The sequence below is a fragment of the Streptopelia decaocto genome (genome assembly GCF_964273445.1).
Source record: "Streptopelia decaocto genome assembly, chromosome: 23".
NCBI lineage: Eukaryota > Metazoa > Chordata > Aves > Columbiformes > Columbidae > Streptopelia > Streptopelia decaocto.
Genome location: NC_138678.1, coordinates 3,307,740 through 3,331,491, shown reverse-complemented (window position 1 = coordinate 3,331,491; position 23,752 = coordinate 3,307,740). Strand labels below are relative to the sequence as shown.

General features: G+C 57.2%; 3 protein-coding genes across 4 annotated transcripts in view; 1 reads left to right on the top strand and 2 right to left on the bottom strand.

Annotated features, from left to right (window-relative positions):
• The window catches only part of COL8A2 (collagen type VIII alpha 2 chain), a 28,011-nt gene extending 12,416 nt beyond the window's left edge, over positions 1-15,595 (top strand). For both annotated transcript variants that reach the window (XM_082071226.1, XM_082071225.1), the window contains exons 2-3: positions 7,036-7,217; positions 10,731-15,595. In XM_082071226.1, the coding sequence (XP_081927352.1) occupies positions 7,052-7,217; positions 10,731-12,652 (2,088 nt within the window). In that variant the 5' untranslated portion in view covers positions 7,036-7,051 and the 3' untranslated portion in view covers positions 12,653-15,595. The remainder of the gene's footprint in view (positions 1-7,035; positions 7,218-10,730) is intronic.
• Positions 15,596-16,573: 978 nt separating this feature from the next.
• On the bottom strand, positions 16,574-21,612 carry ADPRS (ADP-ribosylserine hydrolase). The gene is made up of 6 exons (XM_082071445.1): positions 21,363-21,612; positions 20,409-20,505; positions 19,366-19,573; positions 19,083-19,267; positions 18,895-18,995; positions 16,574-18,358 (listed from the first exon to the last, which is right to left on the bottom strand). Exons 1-6 carry the CDS (start codon positions 21,601-21,603, stop codon positions 18,066-18,068), a joined length of 1,125 nt encoding a protein of 374 aa, XP_081927571.1. The 5' UTR covers positions 21,604-21,612; the 3' UTR covers positions 16,574-18,065.
• A 666-nt stretch (positions 21,613-22,278) lies between these two features.
• LOC309449468 (protein argonaute-3) overlaps positions 22,279-23,752 on the bottom strand; it is a 36,134-nt gene continuing 34,660 nt past the window's right edge. Inside the window, exons 8-10 of the mRNA XM_082071602.1 lie at positions 23,484-23,627; positions 23,170-23,249; positions 22,279-22,710 (exon numbers count right to left, since the gene is read on the bottom strand). Coding sequence (XP_081927728.1) covers positions 22,497-22,710; positions 23,170-23,249; positions 23,484-23,627 — 438 coding nt within the window. The 3' untranslated portion in view covers positions 22,279-22,496. The remainder of the gene's footprint in view (positions 22,711-23,169; positions 23,250-23,483; positions 23,628-23,752) is intronic.

Genomic DNA, 23,752 nt, shown 5'->3' with positions numbered 1-23,752 from the left:
ATCAATCCTTGGCCTGACATTTGTTTTCTTTGAGTGCGGTGGGGAGCGTGGTCGGCATTGCTGAGGATATCTCCTCAGGAATCTTGGCAGAGGCGGCTCCCTATCTTTGAAGAAACGGCAAATGCAAAACAGAAGGCAGATATTAGAGAAGCACAAACAATATTTTCCCCCTGCTCACCCCAGAAGCGGAGCAGCAGCCGGCTCGGGGACACGGTGGGGAGGGGGTCCCATGCGCGGACCCCACCAGCAGCACAAGCACCTTCACGGGCTGACCATGGGGCAGGAGGAACGTGGCCGCTGGCACCGCCCCGGGCAGGTCCCTGTCACCTGCAGCCACGCCGCTGTGCACCCACGCATGGCCAACCTGGTCCCCAAGGGCTGTGCCGGGTCACCAACCCGCCGGCACAGGGAGCGGTGGCAGCGGTGACACCGGGGGTTTGCAGCAGAGGGTGGGAGGCTGGTGCAGCCCCCGCTGGTTTCTCGCTCTGGGGTCACCCCCCACATGCTGAAGCCCTAAGGAAACGCTGCTCCCCGGGTGACGCTGGTGTCCCCGTCGCATTATCACAGGGACGTGCAGGTGAGGGTGTGCGGAGCGCGGGTCAGGGACACGCAGGCTCACCTGGCGGTGTCACTGAGAAGCTGAAAGAGGGGAGGAAATGGAGATGAAAGGAGCCGGCAAAACAGGGAGACGGGACTTCAACCCCTGACATTAGAGTAAAACAACAGCTGGGATAAACACCGCCAGGCTGTTTCGCATCCCAGGCAGCCGGGCTCGCTGGCGGGGCAGGGGCTGGGTTCTGTTCTTGGTGTTTCACACGTGAGAACGAGTTTTCATAGTGGCTCAGAAATTTGCCGTCATACCTGGGCAGCGGTGGGCAGGGGCTGGCACAGCCGCGGTGCCACCACGTTCCCTCGGGCGCAGAAGCCACGTCCCCCCCATGACGCTCGTGCAGGTGCAAGCGGCTCCAGCGGCGCTGAGCTGTGTTGTGTCACACCATCGCCCCCGCTCTCAGTGGGGACAGCATCAATGGGGACCCAGGAGGGCTCCGGAGCATCCCTGCCCACACGTCCCAGCCTGCAGCGTGGGCAGCAGCCCTGAGCGAGCTGAGCCCCTCTGAGCACCCTGCCCCAGACAACAGTTCATTATCATTAAGCCAGTGACCCCAGCACGAGGCTGGAAGTTTAAATGTCTGCGGTTGATGGCCACTTGCCTGCAAATTCCCCAAGATGGGAATCGTTCTCTGCGGGTCCCTCCAGGCTTAGCAGATTTGTTTGCAAAATACTCGTTGCATTAGAAAATGCCGTTTCTGCCCCAGACCTGTGAGTGCAAAGTGGCGTCTGACCCACGGACCCCCAGCCCACACTGCCCCCTTCCCACAGAGCTCGCGTGTCCCCGGCGCGGGGCTGCACTGCCCCAGCCAGCACGCGGCCATCGGGGAGCGATGCCCGAAGCTCCTGCAGCTCAGTGGGGCTCACAACCCACGTCCCTCCTCGGGGCGTCTGGGCAGATGCTCCACGTCCTGCACTGGGATGCGGGTGCGAGAGCCTGTGCTCAGGTCACAGCATGACCTGGGGCTCACGGGGCAATTCAGCCCCTGCACAGACGCAGGGAGAGCGGCTGCAGCCCCTGCCCGCAGCTGCCGGGGTGGCAGCGGGGACAGGACACCCTCCTCTTTCGCTCTGCTCCATCCCTCGGCTGTGCGGGACAGCATCACTGCTGCCCCAGGCAGGCAGCGTCCCACCGGGAGGAGGAGGAGGAGAGGGGAAGAAGAGGGGAAGAAAGAAATGAATCCCCACAAAAATGTCTTCATAACAGGAAACGTCTCATAAAATACCTGTGGTTTGGCATGTGTGATCCGACTGGTCAAACTATGCACCTGGCAGGCAACCCTGCTATTAATGCTGCGCAGTCTGGTATTTCGGTGGAGCCGGGGCTGGCGGGGGGAGGAGGACGGGACCGGGGAGCTCGGGGGGCAGGAACCCTCTGTCAGGGCTGCGGCGAGAGGGGGACAAGTCCCTCGGGTCTCACTCGCCTCTGGGTGTGCCCGGGGGACATCTCAGCTGCGTTTTGGCGAGGGGACCGCGGTGCCCCGGGGATGTGGTGAGCCGGGCTGAGCCTCAGGCCTTGGGCAGAAACGGGGCATGTCTGCGGCTTTGGGTTTTGCACCAGCGCCGGGTCCAAGCCCACACAGACCCCGGGGTCTCTGTCCAGCCGTTCCCAGCGATGGCTTCACCGCCATCGGTTGTGTCGGCAGCGATCAGCGCGGGGCTCTCCCGCGCGCGGCGGAGGAGTTTTGACAGCGGGAGGTGAGGGATTAAGCCCTGAGCCGTGACCTGCGGCCGGCTCACGCCTTGCTGCGCTCCGGCTCCTTAATCCGCCTGAGCTGATCCCTGACCCGGCGGCTGCGGGATCAGGCAGCGGCACCGACCCTGTTGTCAGCACCGCCGGACCCTGCGCCCCTCGGCTCTGGGTAACACGCACATGGGTGACGTGCACCGCGAACGCCGCGCAGGCCCCCGCCGCGGCCAGACCCCGGTGTGTGGCACAGCGTGGCATTGCACGTGGCTCCGCGGTGTCAGGAGGCGAGTCAGGCCAGGGAGAGATCCCCAGGTTGGTGCCAAACAGCTGGTTTATGGCATCCCACCACCTCATGATGTACCCCCATCCCGTGGCCACAGCCCCCAGTGCCAGCTCCTTCCTGCACCCCAGCACAGCCAAGGGTCCCCCAAGCTGCCCATGTGCCAGCTGGCCCGTGGCTACCAAGAGCGGCTCGGCCCGTGGCCGTTCCTTCAGCCCTCTGCACGCCTCGCAGTAGCTGCAGACGCAGCAGGAGTTAATTAACACAGAGCCCCCAGCCTTGGGGTTAATTTGGCTGTAAGCGCTGCCCAGACCGGGGCCGTTCACCTGGACACTGTCACCACCCATGGCAAGCCGGGCACAGCGGGGCTGTGCCACAGAGCGATGCACTGTGCCATACCATGCTGTGCCATGCCGTGCCGTGCCACGCCGTGCCGTGCCACGCCGTGCGGTGCCCATCCCGCTCTGCGCGGGGCCGGTGCGGGCGCTGCGGGGGTGGCGGGAGGCTGCCTGCGGATGGGGTGGGGTGTTTTTCTTTGGTCAAGGAAAATGTTTTCTTGTTCCTTCGGCTGACGGGCAGGCGAGGCTCCGGGGCCGCGCGGCGCGTACAGCAGCGCTTGGATGCGAGCGGGTGTCGTGCAGTTAAGCACTGGCCGGTGCCAAGACTCTCCCCGTGCTCCGGCGCTGCTCGGCCGAGCTGCTGCCTGATGCCTTTGGCTTTCACAGCCCAGCCTACGGAAACAACGTGCTCACTCTGTTTCAATAGCTCACTTTTCGTTTTTGACTCATTTTATTATTATTTTTAAAGCATGCGTAGCGCAAACCAAATCACCTACCTCCCACTGGAGTCCGGCCAGCCCCGTGTTAGGCTTGGAAAACCTCCCCGCTTTATTTTTTATTGTAAATGACCAGAGGATGGAGCAGCTCGATGGGACACGGCGGCGTCCAAACCCGCGCTGCTCCAGCCCACCCACACGCGTCGGCTGCTCGCTCGGTCCTTTCTATGTGCGGCGTCCACACGTGCCAGGCGAGAGCATGAGGTGCCACCGCTCCTGCCGTGGTGTGCATGGGGATGGGGACAGTGGAGCACATTGCGGTCCCCATCCTGGCTCATCCTGGTCCCCGCGTGGCCCCGGGTGGGACGCGGGGACGGAGGCGGGTGAGGGCTGGCGAGCAGCACCCTGCTCCCCACGCCGATCACGCTGCTCCCCACGCCGATCACGCTTTTACTGCCGCTTTTAAACAAGTTCTCCATTTTATTGACCTCGAACCGCAATCGCGGATCCCCCGTGGATCACATATATTGACTTTAAAAATAATTAGCCTTGAAGGGAGCAGGCGCGGTGCCTGCCTGCCAGGCCCGTAATTAATATTTAAATAACAAGGGCCATAAATCAGTGCAGCTCAGTGAACAAGCCCCTGGTTATGCGCGCGGGGAAGCGAGTGGCCGCGTTGCTTGCGGGAAGGTCACCCGGTGTGCGGGGAGCGGTGACAGGGGTGCTGTGGGGAGGGGACAGTGCGGGGCAGCACCCCCTTCTCCCGTGAATGGCCCAGGTGCTCACCAGAGCTCACCAGAGCTCAGCAGACCCACCAGCACAAGATGCACGACGGCGCAGTCCGGGCTGCGCTGCCTGAGCCCCCGCGCTCCGGCGAGAACAAGGTGACATTTCTTGTCTCCTTTCTCATGCTTTAAGTGTGAGATTTTTTTTCCCCTTTTCCCGGCGCTTTCATGGTGTGCCAGGGGTTTTTAACACGTCTGCTCCCCGGCTGCCAGGGGAGCAGACGCTCGCGCGGTTCACGCGGTGGCTCTGAAGCCGTGCCAGGGGTCTCGGTGCTGTGCTGCACCGGCACAGCCAAGCCCCCCCGCACCAGCGCGGTGCTGCCGAGCCCCGTCCCTGCTCCACCGCATCACCGCAGCCCCGCAGCTCCCCCCGTATGAACCCTCTGGCCCCGCTGCTCCTGCTGGGCTTGGGGTTTCTTCAAGGAGCTGTTGTGGTCGAACCCCGTGTAGTGCCGGGGGGGCTGGAGCTGCAGTTGGGGGCACAGCCCATCCTGCAGCGCTCGGGAGCTCCCAAAGCATCTTCCCTGCTCCAGGTGGGAGAAAGTGTCTCCTGGTGGGATTTCTGCTCCGTACCGGGGCGGCCCCCGGCCCCGCAGGGGGACAGGAGGTGACACGCAGCCGCAGGTGACACCCAGCCGCAGGTGACACCCGGCCACAGGTGACACCTGACCGCAGGTGACACCCGACCGCAGCCGTCACGGGCACCGCGGCTCCATCCGCATCACGCACCGGCCGCTGTTCGCAACCTGCCCTGGGAGATGAGGCCGCCGCGCGGCCGCTCCTTATGATTAATTATCATTTCACAACGTGGGAGATTTCAGGCATGAAAGAGCCTCTTCACAGACACGTCGTGTGCACTTTATCCATCGTACGAGACTCCAGATGTTTCCATTTTATTCTTATTAAATCGGTGCCTGGAGAGCCCGGGTAGCGCGAGGCCTCCAGCCCCGGTGCCGGGCAGCGCTGCGGGGGGACAGGGGAGCATCCGAGTCCCCGTCCCGGGGGTCTCAGGCCAGAATCCCCCCATTGGCCCCACAGCCCCTCGGGAGAGTCACCCCGGGTGCTGCTCCCATGTTGGAGCCACGAGCAGCATCGCGTGAAAACAGCCCGGCCGGGGATGGATAACGGGGTGAACAAAGCCCAGGTGGGAACCGAGAGCTGGGGAGGGAGGGAGTTGCAGACGGAGGCACAGGGGTCATACCAGGTAAGGAAAACAAATAAATAGCTGATTCAGGGGTTTGCTCTCCTCTTCTATTTAGCAGAAACTGTATTTTTACAGCTGCAATCCCTTAAAATGGGATTCTTTTTCCCTCAAACAAATCCTTGTAAAATAACGCTTCATGAAAATAAGCGTTCCTCTACTCGACCCCAAAGACACAAAAACAATAACGCCGGCAAGGCCCTGTCCCCGGCCATGCCCAGCCACAGCGGGCTCCTGTCCTGGTGCCGCGGCGGTTTTGGCGCAGCCCCGGTGCGGCCGCTGCGGCGGGACGGGCAGCGCTGCCCTCCCAGCATCACCCGCACCGCGGCAGCGCCCGGGCTCCACGGTGCCACCGCGGCAGGGCCCGGGCTCCACGGTGCCACCGCGGCAGCGCCCGGGCTCCACGGTGCCACCGCAGCAGAACCCGGGCTCCACGGTGCCACCACAGCAGGGCCCGGGCTCCACGGTGCCACCGCGGCAGAGCCGTCCCCGTCCCTGCAGCCCCAGCACCGCGCAGGGGGACACGGCGCCAGCTCCGGGGCAGAGCAGCGCTCACGGCCGCTTCGTCACCTCCAACAACCTTCCCAGCGCTCGGAGCAACAGGAACAATCCCATGCCAGGGCTCCCCCTGCCCTTTGCATAATTTGCTTTAATTTTGGTTTAATTTGGGGGCTTTTTGGGGTTGTTTTTTTTTTTTTTCCAGGCTGCAGACTTTTTTTTTTTTCACTGCTGCTTCAGCAAAAGCGATTCAGGAAATTCCGATCAAATCCCGGCGCCCAGCAGCCCTGCCCCTGCTCCCCGGCGGGAGAGCCCGCGAGCTTAATTCTCATTAGTAACCACCACGGGTCAATTATTGCGAGAAGGAGGAAAAGCAGCAAAGCTCTTTGGTATCACGTGTTATTTAAGCTTCTGAAAATAAATGTTCTTTGCAAATCAATCTGTTTGCAGCTCCGCGCGTGGAGCTGGCCCAGAAAATGTTGCTAGAGGAAAAGTATATTTATAGAGGGTATTTATTTTAAATAAACAAGCACTCAAGGCAGAGGCTGCTGCTCCCAAGTGCCTGTCCTGGGCTTTCCTGGCCATGGGTTCCCATCCTGAGCGAGCTCCTTGGCTGTGCTGGAGCCACAAACACAGTGAGTTTTGGGCTGCAACATCATGGTTTTGGTCCAGCACCCACCGGGAGACGCAGCACCCGCTTGGGGGGCACAGCACCCGCTTGGGAGGCACAGCACCCGCTTGGGAGGCACAGCACCCGCTTGGGAGACGCAGCCCGAGCCACCAACAGCAGCCGCGGCCAGAGCACACACAGGTTTTGATAGAGGAGACCCCGCTTGCTTGAGAGATGCGACAGCAACGCTTGGCTCAGCGAGCTCTGGTATCCATCCTGCCTTTTTTCCCCTCTTTTTTATGCCTGACATGGGCATAACTGCAGACAAGCAGGTGCTGGGGCAGCTCTGAGAAGCTCCGCTGGGTGCACGTGGTCAGTTGTTGCTCACAAACCGTGTATTTATTGTGCATCTCCCAGCCGGCACGTCAGCAAGGATAACGTGTTCAGGGCAACTGCGGTCCAGAAAAGGGCAAATTTGGGGGAGTCCTGCTCCCACCGGGACCCTCCCCGGGGTGCCAGCCGATCCTGGCAGGACGGGGTGCAGACGGGGTGCTGGGTGCTCGCTCTCACTGTCGCCTTGTCCGCAGGAGCCGTGGGAGCAGGATGCTGCCGGACGCCGCGGTGCTGCTGGGGATGCTGGTGCTGGTGCTCGGCCTTCGCTCAGCGGCAGGAGGAGGCGCTGCGGGCTACGGCCAAGTCAAGTACATGCAGCCCATGGTGAAGGGACCCCTGGGACCCCCGTTCCGCGAGGGCAAAGGGCAGTACCTGGGTAAGGGACGCGTTTGGCGGGGGGTGGGATGGGGCTGGAGCGTCCCGTAGCCGTTGGGTGAGGGATGGGGCAGAGCACCAGGTGCCTGGAGCCACCAGGTCAGTGCTTGGCCCTTGGGAGGTGCAGGCAGAGCCCCCATGGTTCACACAGCCCCAGACCCCCCGGGGAGCCAAAGCCTTGGCTCTGGGAGGAGAAACTGGAGAAGGCTGGGCTGCCGGGGGCTGATTTACCACTGGGCTGAGTGGCTTATCAGGAGTTCAGCTCAGCACACGTGTCAGAAAACACACAGCAAAACCTGGAGCCGAAGCCACGAGCCCCCCTCCCTGCCCCCTTCCCAGCTGTTGTAAAGCTGCTCCCTGAATCCCGGCCAGAGACAAAACCTTCCAGCATAGCGCAGGAACGGTTCAGCTGCTGGTGGGACTGGATTCAAGTATCTCCCTGCTGGTTTTCCTTCTTTTTTTTCCCCTTTCTTCCTATGCATCGGAGCGGCTCGTGCTGCCTGCTAACCATGTCGGGAGAGGAGCGAGCGTGCCAGGCTCTGCGAGGCGCCAGCTGCTGTGAGCTCTGCCCCGTTAGATCAGGCCAGGGTTAGAGGAGACACTGAGGCAGAACAGAGCACGGGCATCCCCTGGACTAACTCACCTAAAACCCCTGGGAAAGAGAAAAGGGGATGGACAGGGGGATGCGGGCGGGGGGGCAGCTGCAGCCTGAGCTCCCATCTCCGCTTAACCTCAGCTTTGGCAAGGAAAATCCCCGCTGGCCTCCTGCCCTGCGCGGGGAGCTCAGCTGACTCCCGCGACGGCGCAGGCCGTGCCGTGTCCCCGCGGGTCGCCCTGAGCCGGCGGGAGCCGCGCAGGGTGCCTGCAGGTGCCAGCTGGTGAGAGACAGGGCTGTGTTCCTCAGGGCGCCAGACACCTTTTCTGGCCCCAAACCAGCCTCCCCAGGAGCACGAAGGCAGGTGAGGGCAGGCGATCCCAAATGCTAAAAGCATTCAAGCAGGTATTTGCACGGCTGGGTTTTATTTTGGCTTGGTTAAAACGGTGCAGCATCATGTCGTGGCTGCGGCGGGGTCCTGCGCTGCTGGGGAAGATGAGACGCAGCAACGCTGGTCCCACGCAACGTCCCCGCGAGCATGTGAACCTCGCTCTCACGAGACGGCGCTTGGCAGCGGCGCTGGAATGAGCTGGGCCGGGCTTTGCCAGGAGCCGCCAACCTCCCGTTCCCGCAGCGTCATCCGGCCGCGCTGGCCAGACGCGCCGCTGACTGCTTGTGAACCACTTCCCACCTTGTTGGATCATTTCTCTGCGGGCCACATCCCTCTCCCAGGTGTGATGGGGTCCCGAGATGGACAATGCGGCTCCCGAGGGGCCACAGCCTGGCCGTGTCGGCGCTCCCAGTGCGGTGCGGAGCTCCATGGGGTGCGCCTGCCCCATCCCGTCCCCTGCCCAGCGGGCTCCTGGCCTTGGCATCCCCGGCAGCTTTGTTCGTGCTTCGAGGGGAACACACAACCCCACGCTGCTGCTGTGAAACGCAGAGCTCCGAGACATGCGGCTGTGGTAACGCACGGCCTTTTGAAATCGGAGACCGCTGGGGCTGCAATGTCCCAGTTTCTCTCCGCTAACGTCCCCGGTTTGGTTTTCCCGTCTGCTTTTTTGGCCGCCTGCAAGCTGGCAGCTCCCGCCTGGCGTTCCCCTTCGCTGCCTTGTGTGAGAGCGTGTGTGCGCTTTTTCCTTCCTTCGTGGGCTCAGCTGTAGATCCTTGTTCTGATTCCATGCAAAATGACCTAGAAAACTAATTCATTTCAAACCGTTGCAAGACGAAATAAAAAGAAAAAAGGGATGGGGAGAAAACACATTGAAATAATTTTCTGGAGAAAAATTTTTCCAGAATTCAAACCCCAGCAATCTGTTTGAGTGCAACGCGTCACATCTCCCTCGCCTTCTTTCCTACACCGTTTTCTGGGGTGAGGAGCAGGAGATTTGCAAAAATCCAGTGGCAATGTCATGACAGACAAGTATTTCCTTAACTGAGACAGCCAAGTGACCTCTGTTACAGCCTAGGATGTGGGCCAGGCTTTGATATACAGATAAGCTCCCAAAATGTTTCCATTACCAAAAGAAAAACAAGCAGGCACCAGGCTTGGAAGTGGCCAGAGCTAATTGCTGCGCTTAGGGAAGGTAAAGCCGCCGCTGATGCGCCGGGAACGGTGCCTGCTGCTGCTGTTATTCTTTTCACGTGTCTCAAATCTCCCCTAATCTTTTCCCGTTGACTGAGAAAATCGCCGTGTTGGCAGCTCCTGGCACCGCGGGCGTCGTGCTCGCCCAGTGCCCGGGATGGGGGGCTGGCAGCCCTCGGGATCCCTTCCCATCCCGGGAACTCACCCGTACGGATCTGTTCCCAACCACGGGCAGATTCAGTTAAAATTTGCCCGAGGTGTCAAGGCCCCTTCCTCTGCCCTTCGCATTTCTCGCCATAGTCCCGTGCACACGTGACTGCCAAGTATTTCCTTCATTTCAAGCTCCCCAAAAGAAGGGTTTGTCAGATTTGTTCTTTCTCGCCCGCTCTGGGCGTCACGTGGGAAGCGCCGGGCGACCTGGGCCGGGCTCAAGCCGCTATTTATGCTCATGTCTGCGCTTTGAGCACCGAGCTGCAGTGGGCATGTAGTCTGGCTCTCCTCGGCTTTGGAATCTCTCAACCCATTAGTTTTTCTCTTATATCCGTTTGCAAAAGACCTCTATAAATTCTTTAAATGTCAAGTGGTTACGGCCTATTCCCAGCTGGGCTGACTCATTTGGATGTAACCGAGGTTTCATTTTCCTCGCAGCTATTGGCTTTTCCTCCATCCTCAGCGGTTTTTTTCTTCTGTGAGTTTTTCTCTGCCTTGCTAGACACGAGAGCTGAGCCAGCAAGCACCGCGGGCATGTCTTAACCCATACACGAATCACCTCGTTGCTCTCTCAAGGACATGTCCAAGAGTTTTCTTTTTAATCCCAAAGGATTAAAGGTCTCCCGAGGCCCTGGACTCGAGGGATGGGGTGCAGGGATTATCCTCAGCCTTGGCTCACTCTGTCGCCATCCTCTGGGCTGAGCCCAGGCAGGAGCGACCGAATCCCACGGTGCTTTCGAGGCCGCTGGGAAGTGAGGCAGCAGGAGGTTTGAATCCAGCTCCTAACAAAACCACAGTAGGTCATCACAAAACAACAGCGGCAGAGCCGACGGCAATCGCTGCTCTTGTTGCCACCCTCTGTGGAGGGATGGATGGAGTAAGGCTTGGATTAGCACCCTGGGCTCCGGCCAAGGTCTCGCCTCAAGACAGTCCTGCTGACGTGGTGGCCCGGGAAGCTGCTGTGGCCATGTTTAAATAAAACCATTTCTAGAGAAGGACAGGCTTGCAAATACAGACCCAGGCAGCACTGCAGCCCCGGGCTCTGACACCCTGAGGACATCACGCCCCAGGCACGTCCTCCGTCCCCCGGCAGCCCCAATAACGCTCCGTGTCTCCTCTCTCCGCAGATATGCCGCCGCTGCTGCCCATGGACCTCAAAGGGGAGCCAGGACCGCCAGGGAAGCCCGGCCCGCGTGGACCCCCTGGCCCCCCCGGCTACCCAGGAAAGCCGGGCACGGGGAAGCCAGGAATGCACGGCCAGCCTGGGCCGGCCGGGCCCCCCGGCTTCTCCGGCATCGGGAAACCCGGCATCCCCGGGCTCCCCGGAAAGGCGGGTATGAAAGGGATGCCAGGAGCCAAGGGCGAGCCCGGCATGCGGGGAGAGCAAGGGCCACGGGGACTGCCCGGCCCCCCGGGGCTGCCGGGGCCCGCTGGCATCTCGGTCAACGGGAAGCCGGGTCCCCAGGGCGGCCCCGGCCTGCCCGGGTTCCGGGGTGAGCCCGGCCCCAAAGGAGAGCCGGGCCCCCGCGGAGAGCGAGGGATGAAGGGTGAGAACGGCGTGGGGAAGCCGGGGTTACCGGGGCCCCGGGGGAACGGGGGCCCTCCCGGCCCTGCAGGGCCCCCCGGGCCCGTTGGCGTTGGCAAACCCGGCCTTGACGGGCTGCCGGGCGCACCGGGGGAGAAGGGCGACATGGGCCCCCCGGGCGGGCCGGGCGTCAGCGGGGAGCCCGGCCCCGCGGGGCCCAGGGGCCCCCCCGGCATCGACGGGATCGGTGTCCCGGGCGTCGCAGGGGTGCCGGGGATACAGGGCCCCACGGGACCGAAGGGAGAGCCGGGGATCCGCGGCCTCCCTGGTTTGCCGGGCCCAACGGGCTACGGGAAGCCGGGCTTGCCTGGCCTAAAAGGAGACCGCGGGCAGCCTGGGGTGCCGGGAGCCATCGGCGATAAGGGCGAACCCGGCGTCGATGGGGAGCCGGGTGAGCCTGGCCCTGCCGGCATCATCGGGCCGCCGGGGCTGCCGGGGTCCATGGGCCTGCCGGGCAAGCATGGGCTGCCCGGCCCCAAAGGGGACGTGGGGCCAAGCGGGCCCCCCGGGATGCCGGGGATGCGCGGGGACCAGGGCCTGAACGGCTTCGCGGGGAAGCCAGGGGTGCCGGGAGAGAGGGGCCTGCCTGGGTCGCAGGGACCCCCCGGCCCAGCGGGCCCCAAAGGAGAACCGGGGTTCATCGGCCTCCCGGGGGTGCCCGGATTAACGGGCGGCCCCGGGCCCAAAGGGGACGGTGGGATCCCGGGGCAGCCGGGGCTGCGGGGCCCCTCCGGCATCCCGGGCTTGCAAGGACCCGCTGGTCCCATGGGGCCTCAGGGGATACCAGGGCTGAAAGGGGAGCCCGGGCTCCCAGGGGTTCCTGGTGAGGGGAAGACGGGCGAGCCTGGCATGGCCGGACCCATCGGCCCCCCGGGAATGCCAGGAACGCCAGGGCTGAACGGGCCGCCAGGCCCACCGGGGCCGCCCGGGCCGCCAGGAGCACCCGGGGTGCTGGACGAGACGGGCATCGCGGGGCTGCACCTGCCGGACGGCGGCGTGGAGGGCGCCGTGCTGGGCAACGGCAAGCCGGGGAAGCCGCAGTACGGCCGCGGAGAGCTCGCCGCCCGCATCGCGCCGGCGTTCACCGCCATCCTCACCTCCCCCTTCCCGGCGTCGGGCATGCCGGTCAAGTTCGACCGGACTTTGTATAACGGGCAAAACGGCTACAACCCGGTCACCGGGATATTCACCTGCCCCGTATCCGGCATCTACTACTTTGCCTACCACGTGCATGTCAAAGGGACTAACGTCTGGGTGGCTCTTTATAAGAACAACGTCCCTGCCACCTACACCTACGACGAGTACAAAAAGGGCTACCTGGACCAGGCCTCGGGCAGCGCCGTGCTCGAACTCAAGGAGAACGACCAAGTCTGGGTACAGATGCCCTCGGACCAGGCCAACGGGCTGTACTCCACGGAATACATCCACTCCTCCTTCTCCGGGTTCCTGCTTTGCCCCACATAACGGCTGTTCGGCACATTTCCGTTTCACCCACTTTAGCCATAAACTATCTTTTTTTTTTTTTTTTTTGATAACGAAGTTTTTAAAATTAATACAAAAAAGAAAAATCACTGGGAAGAACGCGCAAGCCGCTGTCGTGGGACCTTGCTTCACGCTGTTTGATCCATGAGTCAAGAGGGTAATCGGAAAGGAGACATCTATCTAGCTTGCTTTCTTTTTTGGGGGAGGGAGGGGAGTGACTTCCTCAGCAAAGAGTATTTGGAATAAATCTTACCCTAGTGACTGTACATCAAACACAGGAATGTGCTTGGGATGGCAAGGATCTGGCTCTGCAGTCAACTGCTCTGTGATCCAGAGAGGGTCGTCGGGAAGACCAGACCCTCCTGGTCTGTAATCAAGTGCCCTTGTTTCCCATTTTGAGTAGAAGTTAAATAAATGCAGCTGTTGCCATGGATGGTGTGTTTGCTAACCAGCACGGGGGTCCCAGGCACTCAACACAAAGCAGAGATCCGCGACGGATGGAGAAATTTCCTTCCCAAACCATCAAGTGCCCAAGTTTCAGTCTCGCAGATGCCGATTTGTTCAGACTGTGCTTTGAGGGCAGTCTCACCAATTCACTGCGGACTCAGTGTGGTTGGATTTATAATCATAAAAAGTGGGACACTTTGCATAAGCACCTTCTTATAAGAAGTAAATATTATTTTTAACCCTTGCCCCCAGCATCTTTAGGAATAAAAACCATCCAGGCTTCGGTCTCTGGGAGGATGACAGACGAGCTGTTCCAAAGCTGCTGAGGGACGCTGGGACCCCTGCGATGAACAAGGATCCTCTCTTGGGTTAATTCGTCTAAGGGCAAGTCCAAGGGCTCGGTCTGTCCTGTCTCTTTGCAGCCCAAAGATGCGTTTGGCCTTGGGAGCATCTTATTCCCTGACAGCACGAGGACGGCTCTGCAAGCCCAGCTTACGGTGCTTCTGGCCTGGTTTGACAGGTTTAGTTATGCTTTCTTGGAAGTGCCACTTACGGACAACCTGCTTTTACTGTCTCACTATTCTGGGATGTGTAAACTTTTGCATTGGTATCCCCCCTTTCTCTGGGGACCTTTTAATTAAGAAAAAAAATAGTGTTTGTTCTAACATTCCATTCAGTCCTTTTACAACGGTGCTATTATCTACTTAACAATGTTATTGACGAGTCTAGTGCAATATGTACCTGTAAAAGTGCACCATCTCAGGTGCCAATCTGTGACTTAGGTTAAGAAAAAGAAAGAAAAAAGATCACATTTGTCTGTTTTTACCACTTTGTCTCACTAATGCTTGAAATGTCACTGACCTGAACACGAGCGACCAGGATCTGGGAAAGGTCTGCCCAACACTGACCCCTTGGTCGCTCTGGCCTTTGCTAAAGGGAGCGACCGAACCCTGCTCTTTGCAGATTTCCTCATGGTAGAATAGTCTTTGCCACTTGCACTTACAGTTAGGCGATTCTTCTCATCCCAGGCGAGTAGCACGCTGCTGCTGTTAATCCATGTGTGTTACACGGCACGTCCCTCCGCAAAGGCACATCCCTGAGAAAACAGCAACAATTTGGTCACCAGCTGAGCACCTACCCTTCTATTTCCCTAGAGCCTGTTCTATGGCCAAAGAAACGTAGCAAGAATGGGCCTGGGGGTTGTTCTCCGGAGGGACTGTACAAGACGTTTAAACAACTTTTCCTCTTTCTGGTTTGTTTGGTTTTGTCCTGTGTTTCTGCCTCTTGCCATCCAGGGCTTCCTTTTAAAAACACCCCTATCCCTGAAATAAAGAAACACAAAAAGGAAACGTACAGTTGAAAGGTGGCTGGGGCTGGGCTGTCCCCAATCCCGGGGATTTTACTCCACGTGAAGCTGCACATTTCAAGTAAAGATGAAACCTTCTCAAGGTGAAAGGCTGCCCCAGTGTCTGATCCCCCAGATGTGTTTAATTCCTGAGGGGTGTTGGGACCATTTGGGCTTTGATCATACTGGGTTACTCCCTGGCAGGAACAGGAGCTGTACAAAAGAAGTCCCTAAAATTCAGAACGGAAGCTCAGATGCGGTAGGGCGGTAGGAAGGGGCCGGTGTCTCCTTTACTGACGCGTCTTTCTGGGGAGCACAGCGATGAGCTGGAGCCGCGCGAGGCACCGGCAGCAGGGCCGGGAGCTCCTCGCGCCAGGGTGGAAGCTTCATCCTGTTCCTCAGCAAATCCACTTATTTATGCTGTGTTCTAATCTACATTCCATCTCTTTTTTGTTCTGTTTTATTCGAAACTCGTTCTAGCTGGCCAAAAGCAATGACACAAAGACTCGCTGTAACCACACCGAGAGGTTAACTCGTTCAGCGCTGTAGATACTGTTTCGCAATTTCACTTTCCCTTCTTGTGCAGAGCATAAACCATAATCAACCTCCCGCAGCTATATAACCTTTACATTTACACAGCAATGGAAAGGCAAAGGTATTACACGCACACAGTTAGGCTAGAAGAAACGATGCACAGGATGAGGGAGGCTGTTCACTAAACCGGACACTGTCAGGAAGATTTGGGTTTATTTCTGGAGTACGTGATATTCGCCAGCAGAAAGGATTATTTTCTGTCGTGTGTGTGAGCGCATGGGATTTGGGTTTCAATCACAATAATAAAAAAGGTTGGGTTGGATGAAGTATGTCTATTTTTAATTATGAGAACTGCATTACAATGTGCATTTTTATATACAAATTCTTACTATTTTTTTTAATTTGCCTCTAGTATCTTCATTTCTAACCTAGTATATAGAGGTTTTTAGTTTTGTAAATACTTATTACATGCACTGTCTGTCATAGTAAAAGTTGGTTTAAAATGCACTCTTTGTGATCAGAAACTGGCCTTCTCTTCAGAACTAAAATACAGTACTTGATTGTATTGACAAACCATCAATAAAACTTATTGTACAAAAGGTGGCCTCAGCTGTGCCTTTGTCCTGCTATTAACGGGCTTGCTCCACCTTGCCAGCAAAACCATTTGTTCCCTTCTCGCATCCAAGCTCGTTTCCAGCAGGTTTGCTTGCTAATTAATATGCTTATGCAAGAAGGCATCGCGTGCTTCTTGTGATTACAGAAAAGATCCCTGTCTCCAGAAGTTCGTTTCTAAAAAAAAGACGAGGTCCAGACCTTTCCACAGTGGCAATTAATAATTGGAGGAATTTAAGTCTAAGTGGTGGGGATTCCCTTTCCCTCCTGTATTTTTTCCATCGCAGTTTCTTTGCTACGTTACACAACCTCGCCTGCAGCCAACCTCCCATCCCGAGCGGCAAAAGCCATCAGCTCCGCGACACATGGCAACTGCGAATCACCTCCCAGCGCGTTCCCTTCAGAGGCTGAGAGTAAAATGAATTAAGAGGGGAAAATGAGTTTTCTCACCTGAAGAGGAGATGGGAGTGTTGCAGGGCAGCCCGGCTGCCACACAGGCAGCTCCTTGCAGAGCTGATGGTGAAGAACGCGCGATTCTCCTGCTGCGCTTTGGGGCACCCAGCACACTCAGCACGACCCAGCTCCCTCTGCGCCTGCTCCTCGTGACACCAGCGACGTTCCTGCCACACACGCGACCGCTGCTGCCAACTCGCCTGCGGTAACGAGAACCACTCCTGAGCTTTTATCGTCCAAACTGCAGCCGCCCTGCGCTGCTCACGGGCAAGAGCGGCCACCGGAGATTCGCAGCACATTTCCAGCGCTAAAACTCACCCCAAACGACGCACGAGTCTCGGCTGCACGCAAGACACCTCCAACCAGCATCCTCTGCTTTCTAGAGAAAGATTTGGAGAAGCTGTTAGTTTCAGGTCGAGTCTTGAAGTGAAGCATGGGGAGAAATAGCCCAGAGGTTTTCATACAGCTTCTTTAGTACACAGCTTGAATGAAAAGACACGAGCAGTGGCTAATTAGCAAAGATAACTAAGTGATTTTATTTCTTTCCAAGGACATCAGAGCTAAACGTTTCAGTACACATTCAAATTCTGGCCTAAAACGAGCTATTTTTTTTTTTAAACAGGAGCTCTTCTGCTCTTCATTATTTCCAAACTTTTTAAAATTATGAAGCTGCTTTAAAAGGAAAATATCTTTTAAATAATTCAGTCAACTTGTTCACACCTCTGGCAGAATAATGTGAAAAACCCGACATTTTACATCTCGGATCCGCAGCACAATAGATAAATATAAGATAGACCAAAACTCCACATGTTCTCAGGACGAGAATCCATTTGTACAAGGAAAACCCATTAAAGCATCACACAGAAGCCTGGCACTCCAGATAAAAACTGGACCAAGCCATTCCAGGCAGACTTTCCAACAGGGAGCGAGCTCTGAGCAGAACGGTCACGGCCCAGTGTCCCAGGAAATATGAGAGATTATAGACAACTACATTGTCACATTCAAATTTATAAACAATTCCACATGCTGACTGCTTTCTGTTTTCAATTATTACAAAGCTTTTAACCCTTTTTAGACGCGCCATACCCAAGCCGCTGCTCCCTTTTTGACCAGCTCCATTGAGCAAAGGTTTTGAACTTGAGCTTCTGGAACAACACGACTTTGCTGGAATATTCCTGTCCACCAGTCCCAGCTTCAAATGCACAAATTCTTTTAAACCCTGATAAATTCTTCCCCAATTAACCCACCTTTCCCTTTATTTTCAGATCATTCTTACCAAGTACAGAGTTTTAAAACCATGAGAAAGAACTCCTGATCCCGCTGCAGGGATTTTTGTCACTGAGTGCCGCAGAACTGAGAATTCGATCCTTGTGTAACACTCAGTTTCACCACTACATCCACCCACAGATTCAAACAACAATCTCACTCCGTGCTCTGGATGTACACAGGACAGGATTAAACTCGCAGGATGCTCAGATTAGGACCAAAGGAGTAGCTGCAGCACAGTGAACACAGGTACATAAGGGAACACAAAATGCAGCAGATCAGGATGGTGCCGGGGCCTCTCCGGTGGCTCCCGTCAGCAGAGGGTGACCTGGTGTCCTCATACGGGTGCGGAGCCTCTCAAACCACTGCAGGACAGGCCGCTGACAACCAAAACAAAGGTCAGGGCACACGGGAGTGGAGGAAAACAGCAAAAAAGTCAGTGGATTCGGACACGCACCGAGCAACTGCAACAACCAAATGGCACAACGGTGGACAAAGCGAGAAGCAGCATCTTATGAAAAACTTGACACTCCTGCACACTTCAGAGGAGACGCACCCACTGTCCTCGGTCCCACATGGAGTCACTTCCCGCTGAACCCGAACTGAAGGGATGTTCCCCGTCCTGCAAACCGCCTGATGCTCCCAGCCGCAACCCGCAGCGCCGAGGGCGCGGATCCACCAGCGTTTCCCGGCAGAGGTGACCGCCCGCCTCGCCTTCAGCAAACGCTCCCTCGGAGCTCAGAGCCGCTGGCAGTAGAGTTCATACAAGCTATTTGCCAGCTTCTGCGTCTCTTGAAACGCTTCGCAGCTCTGCTCCCAACTTGCGGGTACCTGTTCCTCCCCATAATAAGCCCCTGCGATGGCTCCCGCCATGGTAGCGATGGTGTCTGTGTCTCCACCCAGAGAGATGCAGTAGATGATGGTCCTCTGCAGGTTGTTGTAGTGCTCAGGAATGTCTGGGTCAGCGTCCATACAGCGCAGGAAGGAGTAGATGGCAGTAGGGACAGAGCGCAGAGCAGCAATGCCGTTGCCTGTAACAGAACCATCAGCTTCAGCGCCGCAGGACGCTCAGTTCTGCCCTCCCGCAGAAGCACCTTTTTCCCCTTAACTGCAGCCTCCTGTGACCTGTTACTTCCCACACCAGTATCGCTGATTCGATCACAAGGTGCAAACATCTGCATCTCAGAAGGGGAATCTCTCCTGTACTCCTCGCACCCTGGAGACTGACTCCCAGCTACACCAGTACAGTCTGGCAATGCCCACCTACCCCTGCCCACCCAAAACGCAGATCTGGCAGCCATGAAGACAACAGATCTCAGAATATTAAGCAATGTTATGCATGATCATTTTTCTTAGACATTATTTTCCCCATCCATACGGAGAGCGAGTCACTGTGTCAATACTCAGAGAATTGCTGACTGGTGAGCACAGCCTTTCCAGAACATTCTGTGCCTGACAGGCAGCACAGGCCAAAGTGGCAATCTGGGGGAGGACACATGAACCGGGCTTGCTGAGTTAGTCCTGCATCCAGTTCTTTCCTAATACTGGTAGTAAGAAAGGTACTTACCTAGTTCAAACAATACATCTGCTTTGGGAACACTGCTGAGCTCCAGAAATTCCTTTATTTTCTTCAGACGCCTTGAAAATGGTAAATCCTCAAATCCCAGCCTAGAAACGAGAGTAAAATGAAGAGATAACGCAAAGAGCCCAAATAAATTGTACATGGCAGAATTAGTGCTCCTCCCACCTACTTACGCTCGGGCATCAGTAAGAGACTTATCATCTGCCTCTACATCTTCCATGTGGCCGATGAGCTGCTCCAGGAAGGTTTCCTTGCTGAGCCCTCCCTGCAGGGCCAGGTGCACGGCCAGCGCCTGCAGGACGGCCCCGTTGTAGCCCAGGGAGTTGGCGTGGGTTAACTCAGCGCTCAGCTTTGCAAACTGGCAATGAAAACACAGCGTTAGGAAACCTGCCGAGAGCTCGGGGCGAGACTGGCCCGACAGCAGGGACTCCCGGAGCCGCGGTGCCCAGACGGTACCTTCTTAACATCCTGCACGTCAGAATAGGCCAGTGAGACGCCTGCCACCCTCATGGCACCGCCGTTACCGTAGGAGCCTTTCCCGTTAAACTGGGCCCTTGCTGGTTCAAACACATCGTTGCACTTGGGGCTCAGGAGCTTCTTGAAGACGTTGACGACAGCCATCCCGTAGCCCCTGTTGGGCTCCTTCTTGTATTCCTCAGCAAACCTGGTGTGGGCAAGAGCAGCAGTTACACGGGTGAGAACAAATCCAGGGGATATTTGGTCTGTTACTACCATTTGTAGAGGTTGTATAAAGCAACTGGAGAAAGTGAGTCAGTCAGTAACACACGGGTAAACCCAGTGACAGGCAGGGTTCTAGTGACTCAGTTCTGTAGGGAAAGAATCCAACTCCTAAAAATTGGTGTGGAGAGAGGAAAGGGTGGATAAACATCACCTTTCTCACCCCACTCACTTCCCTCTGAACTTCGCCTTGAAATAGAAGCAAACTGGAAACATTTCTGTGGGTCACAACCACAAAGAAAGTCTTTTGTTCAAGTTCAATGGAAGAGTTTTCTAAACAAAAAAACGTTCTCCCTTAAGTGGAACCAAATGCTACCAGGGCTGTGGATTCCAAAGGGAAATGGATCATAAACAAACTGAAGCTGACCTCACTAAAGTTCACTAACCAAATTAAGGGAGATACAAACACAAATAGCAACAAATAAACATGAAAGGAAAGGCTTCTGAAATGTCTAAGCACTGTCTTCCTCAAAGGAGGATACATGTACACAGCTGCAATAGAGCATGTCCCATCCCGCTTCACTTTAGAGCAGACCCTGCACCCACACCAGAGCTAACGCTGCTGCGTGTTCCCGGACAGTGCAAAGAACACAACAAACTACAGGATTAGCCAGTGCTGTTATGATTTATTTTCCTCCATAATTAAACAATGACTCTGCCTTAGCCCCTGTTCCTTTTCACAAAACATAACAACGAATGCTTAATCTTAATGCAGTTTTGCCTTTACTAGCAATGATCAACGCCCTGCTTGCCGTCCTTACCTCTTGGCCATATCAACTTCATCGAACTCCCGCTTGGCCAGCAGGGACTGCACCACCGACCTGCTCATGGCCGTGTCGTCCGTGTACGACAGCGTTTCTACAACAGAAGGTCAAAACATAACGTGAACATCCAGGGACAAACCCTCCTCCTCCACTATCAGTGCTTCCCTGCTCCCTGAGGCCTAATGACCCGTATGTCTGGAGCTACAACACGGCCAGAAGTTCCCCAGCACTTCGAGCTCATCACTGGCCACGCTCATCGGAGTAAGAAGGTGCAGAGCAAGAGATGCACCCACAGCAAGAATGGGACAGAAAACATTTCAAGATTAACACAAGCCAAAATGTTTGATATCCAGGGGCACATATGGACAAGCAAGAGATGAGCCTCTTTCCCAACAAGCAGAGAACAGAAAGCAGTTGCATTTCTAGGCAAGACCACAACAAAATCAAGTGTCTTTAAGATTCTACTGGGAGGGTGTACAGGGCTCACTGCACAGCTCAGAACCCCAATACGAATGCATCACTGCTTGCTATGAGTTAAACAACCATTCTTGTGCTTCTTTTGCTCTAGTCCTTATCTATTTTTGGTACGTCTGTTCCTCGCTGACACCCCCGTGCTCGAGCATAGTGACCCACGTCCTTAAGGAAACAGGAACAGTCCTGGGGAGCCAGAGCTGGGGTGACAAACCCGCAGCGAAGGGGACACGGCCCAGCGGGGCTGGAGCAGCCCGGGTGTCCCGGGGAGGCGCCCCGGCCGGGCTGAGGGGCAGGGCGGGGAAACCCAGGCCTGGGGGAGCAGGGACGGGGGGACACGCACCCCAAAGCCCGATCCCGGGGGCGCTGGGACCGAATCTGAAGGGGTTTGGGAGGCGGTGAGTGCAGGGAACGGGATGTGCTGCGGGCCAGACCCCCGCCCCGCTCCCGGGGTTCCCGGGGTTCCCGGGGCTCCCCCACCTCTGCGGGCGCTGCCGGCCGCTTCTCCCTCCTCAGCCGGCCCGGCCGCCGGCTCCAGGCCCCGGAGGAAGCTCAGCAGATCGGGCAGCTTCACGACGCTCCTGCCTTCGAACACGGCGCCCAGACAGTCACCCAACAACGCTCCGGCCAGACAGCCCCTGAAACGGGCGGGTCCCGGCCGAGCCCGCGCCGCTGCCCGCCCCGCACCGGAGCCCGCTCCCGAGCCCGCGGCCGCCGCCATCTTGTCCCCGAGCCGCCGCCGCTCTCCGCCGGGCCGCCAGGGGGCGCTGTCCCCGGCAGCGCCGACACCGCCACAGACACCGCCCCCTGGCGGCCCGGGGGAGAGCGGCGGGGGCAGCAAAAAGCTGCTCAGAGCCTGTTGCTTTATTTTCCTACTTACAGGAAGGGAAAGTTGCTTTTTGGCTTTTTTTTTTTTTCCTCTTCGATTTCTCACGATAAAAATGTAATCGGAGAGCCAGGAGGCAAATGCAGGCTGCTTTCCTGAGCATCATTTTCCCGCCTCGGGGAAGCTGAGCTGGCCACGTTCGGGTCCTATTGCACGTGCAATAATCCAGAGCATGCCTGGAATAGAAACAATAAATCCACGGCAGAATGCAAGCGCTGCAATTGAATTTTAACAAGCCTGTGGCCACAAGAGCCAGAATGGACTCCAGCTCTTGCTTTTCGTAGCCGTGTCAGCTCTGCGGGGCTCGCAGGCGAGGGGAAATCCCAACCCAAACTTTGCTTTAATCATTAAAGCGAGCAGATTTGAGTCGGTGCGCCCACGGAGCAGATCTGGCCGGCTGCCACCATTACACGGCCCCTTTTCAGAGCGCAGCCTTGCGCTTCTAAAGGATTTAAAAACGCTAAAGGACCCCAGATGGATTCAATCACCACAAAACGCTTCCAACACTCGTCGGATGACAACCGCTCTTGGGGACAGACTCTTTTATTGTTTATAATGCTCCTTGGAGTGCAAGAGGCAATAAACATCATACAGGGGGGACAGACAGTTATATAACAAACCAGGAGGAGGGAGGAGAATTACATTATCCTAACACAACGCAGATGTCGGAACTGAGTCACTGGTGGCTTTCCCCTCGGCGTGACTCGTTGCACAACGCTCCCGGTGCGCTAAGCCAACTCCAGCTGCCCGTTCTTCAGCGGGGACAGCGGGCGGTTCGTGGTCCGGTTGAAAGTGTCGACCTCCGGCACAAATTTCTCGGCGGGGACGACGAGTTTCCTCCGGCTGTCCATGCACTTGTTGTCCAGCACCAGGGAGTTGGCTTTGTAGCCCATATCGGTCTGGATGCGGTGAAGTTGTCTGTAAAGAGCGCTCAGGGCATCCCTGGCAACGAGAAGCAAGGAGTTGGGTTCAAGCGCCGCAGTCGCTTCCCACGTTTGGACAGGAAACACCCAACTTCCCGCTTTCTGGCAGCAGAAATATCTGTGCAGCGTTTGTACGAAGAACAAACGCACGGGGTGTTTCTCGGTTGTTTGGGCTGTGAATAACGCGCCCAGGCGCTGCTCCTGAGCGCAGCGACGTCTGCCCTGGGAGCCCACGCCAGCTCTTTGCTTCTTCCTTTACTTTTCACCCTTTTTTCACGGTGTTGAGGTCAGAGTCCAGCAGGGAACGCCGCTCGCCCTCCCAGCACCCAGAGCTCTCATCTCACCCCTTGCCCGCACCCTGCTCCCCACCGAGCCCAAAAACCCTCTCCACTCCCGATCTGAGCGGACGCGAGCTCCAAAATGCAGCTTCTGGAGGTGCACCAGGCCCAGAGCTGCACATAGAGCACCGGAGACTTACTGTGCCTCTGCCAGCTTCTCTTTGAGCGCACGGATCGTTGCTTCCAGCTGATGGACCTCGTCTGTCAGCCCGTACTGGACCTGCGAGGCGGGGAGGGAGGAGGCGCAGGTTAAAAGGGCTCAGGTGCTGCTTTACAAAGGCCGCGGTTTTCTCCTTCCCCTTCTAGCCCGGCTACGCCGTTTCTTTCCTTGCTTTGCTATGTGACTGTAGGATCCATCGCCCAGCCCCTCTGGAATGGTCTCTGAAGTGCAGCCCCGTTTTTCAGACCCACCGGAGGCCCCATCCTGGCAGGGAGCACCAGGCGAGGTCGGTACCTGATCGCGACAGAGCTCCATGTTGGGCCGATACGTGCGGGTCTCCAGGCGGGTGTGCGCCACCTTCAGATCCTGCATTTTCTTTCGAAGATCTTCCTCCAGGCGCCGGATGTCCTCCTCCATCTCAGCAATCTCCTCCAAGGTCTAAGGACAAAGATGGATGAGGAGGAACAGCGGAGGCACGGGTGGAACGCAGCCCCGCGCGTCCCGCGCTTCCGCTGGGCTGGGAGTGGATTTTAAACAAGGGCTGGTGGGTTTCTGAGTACTGA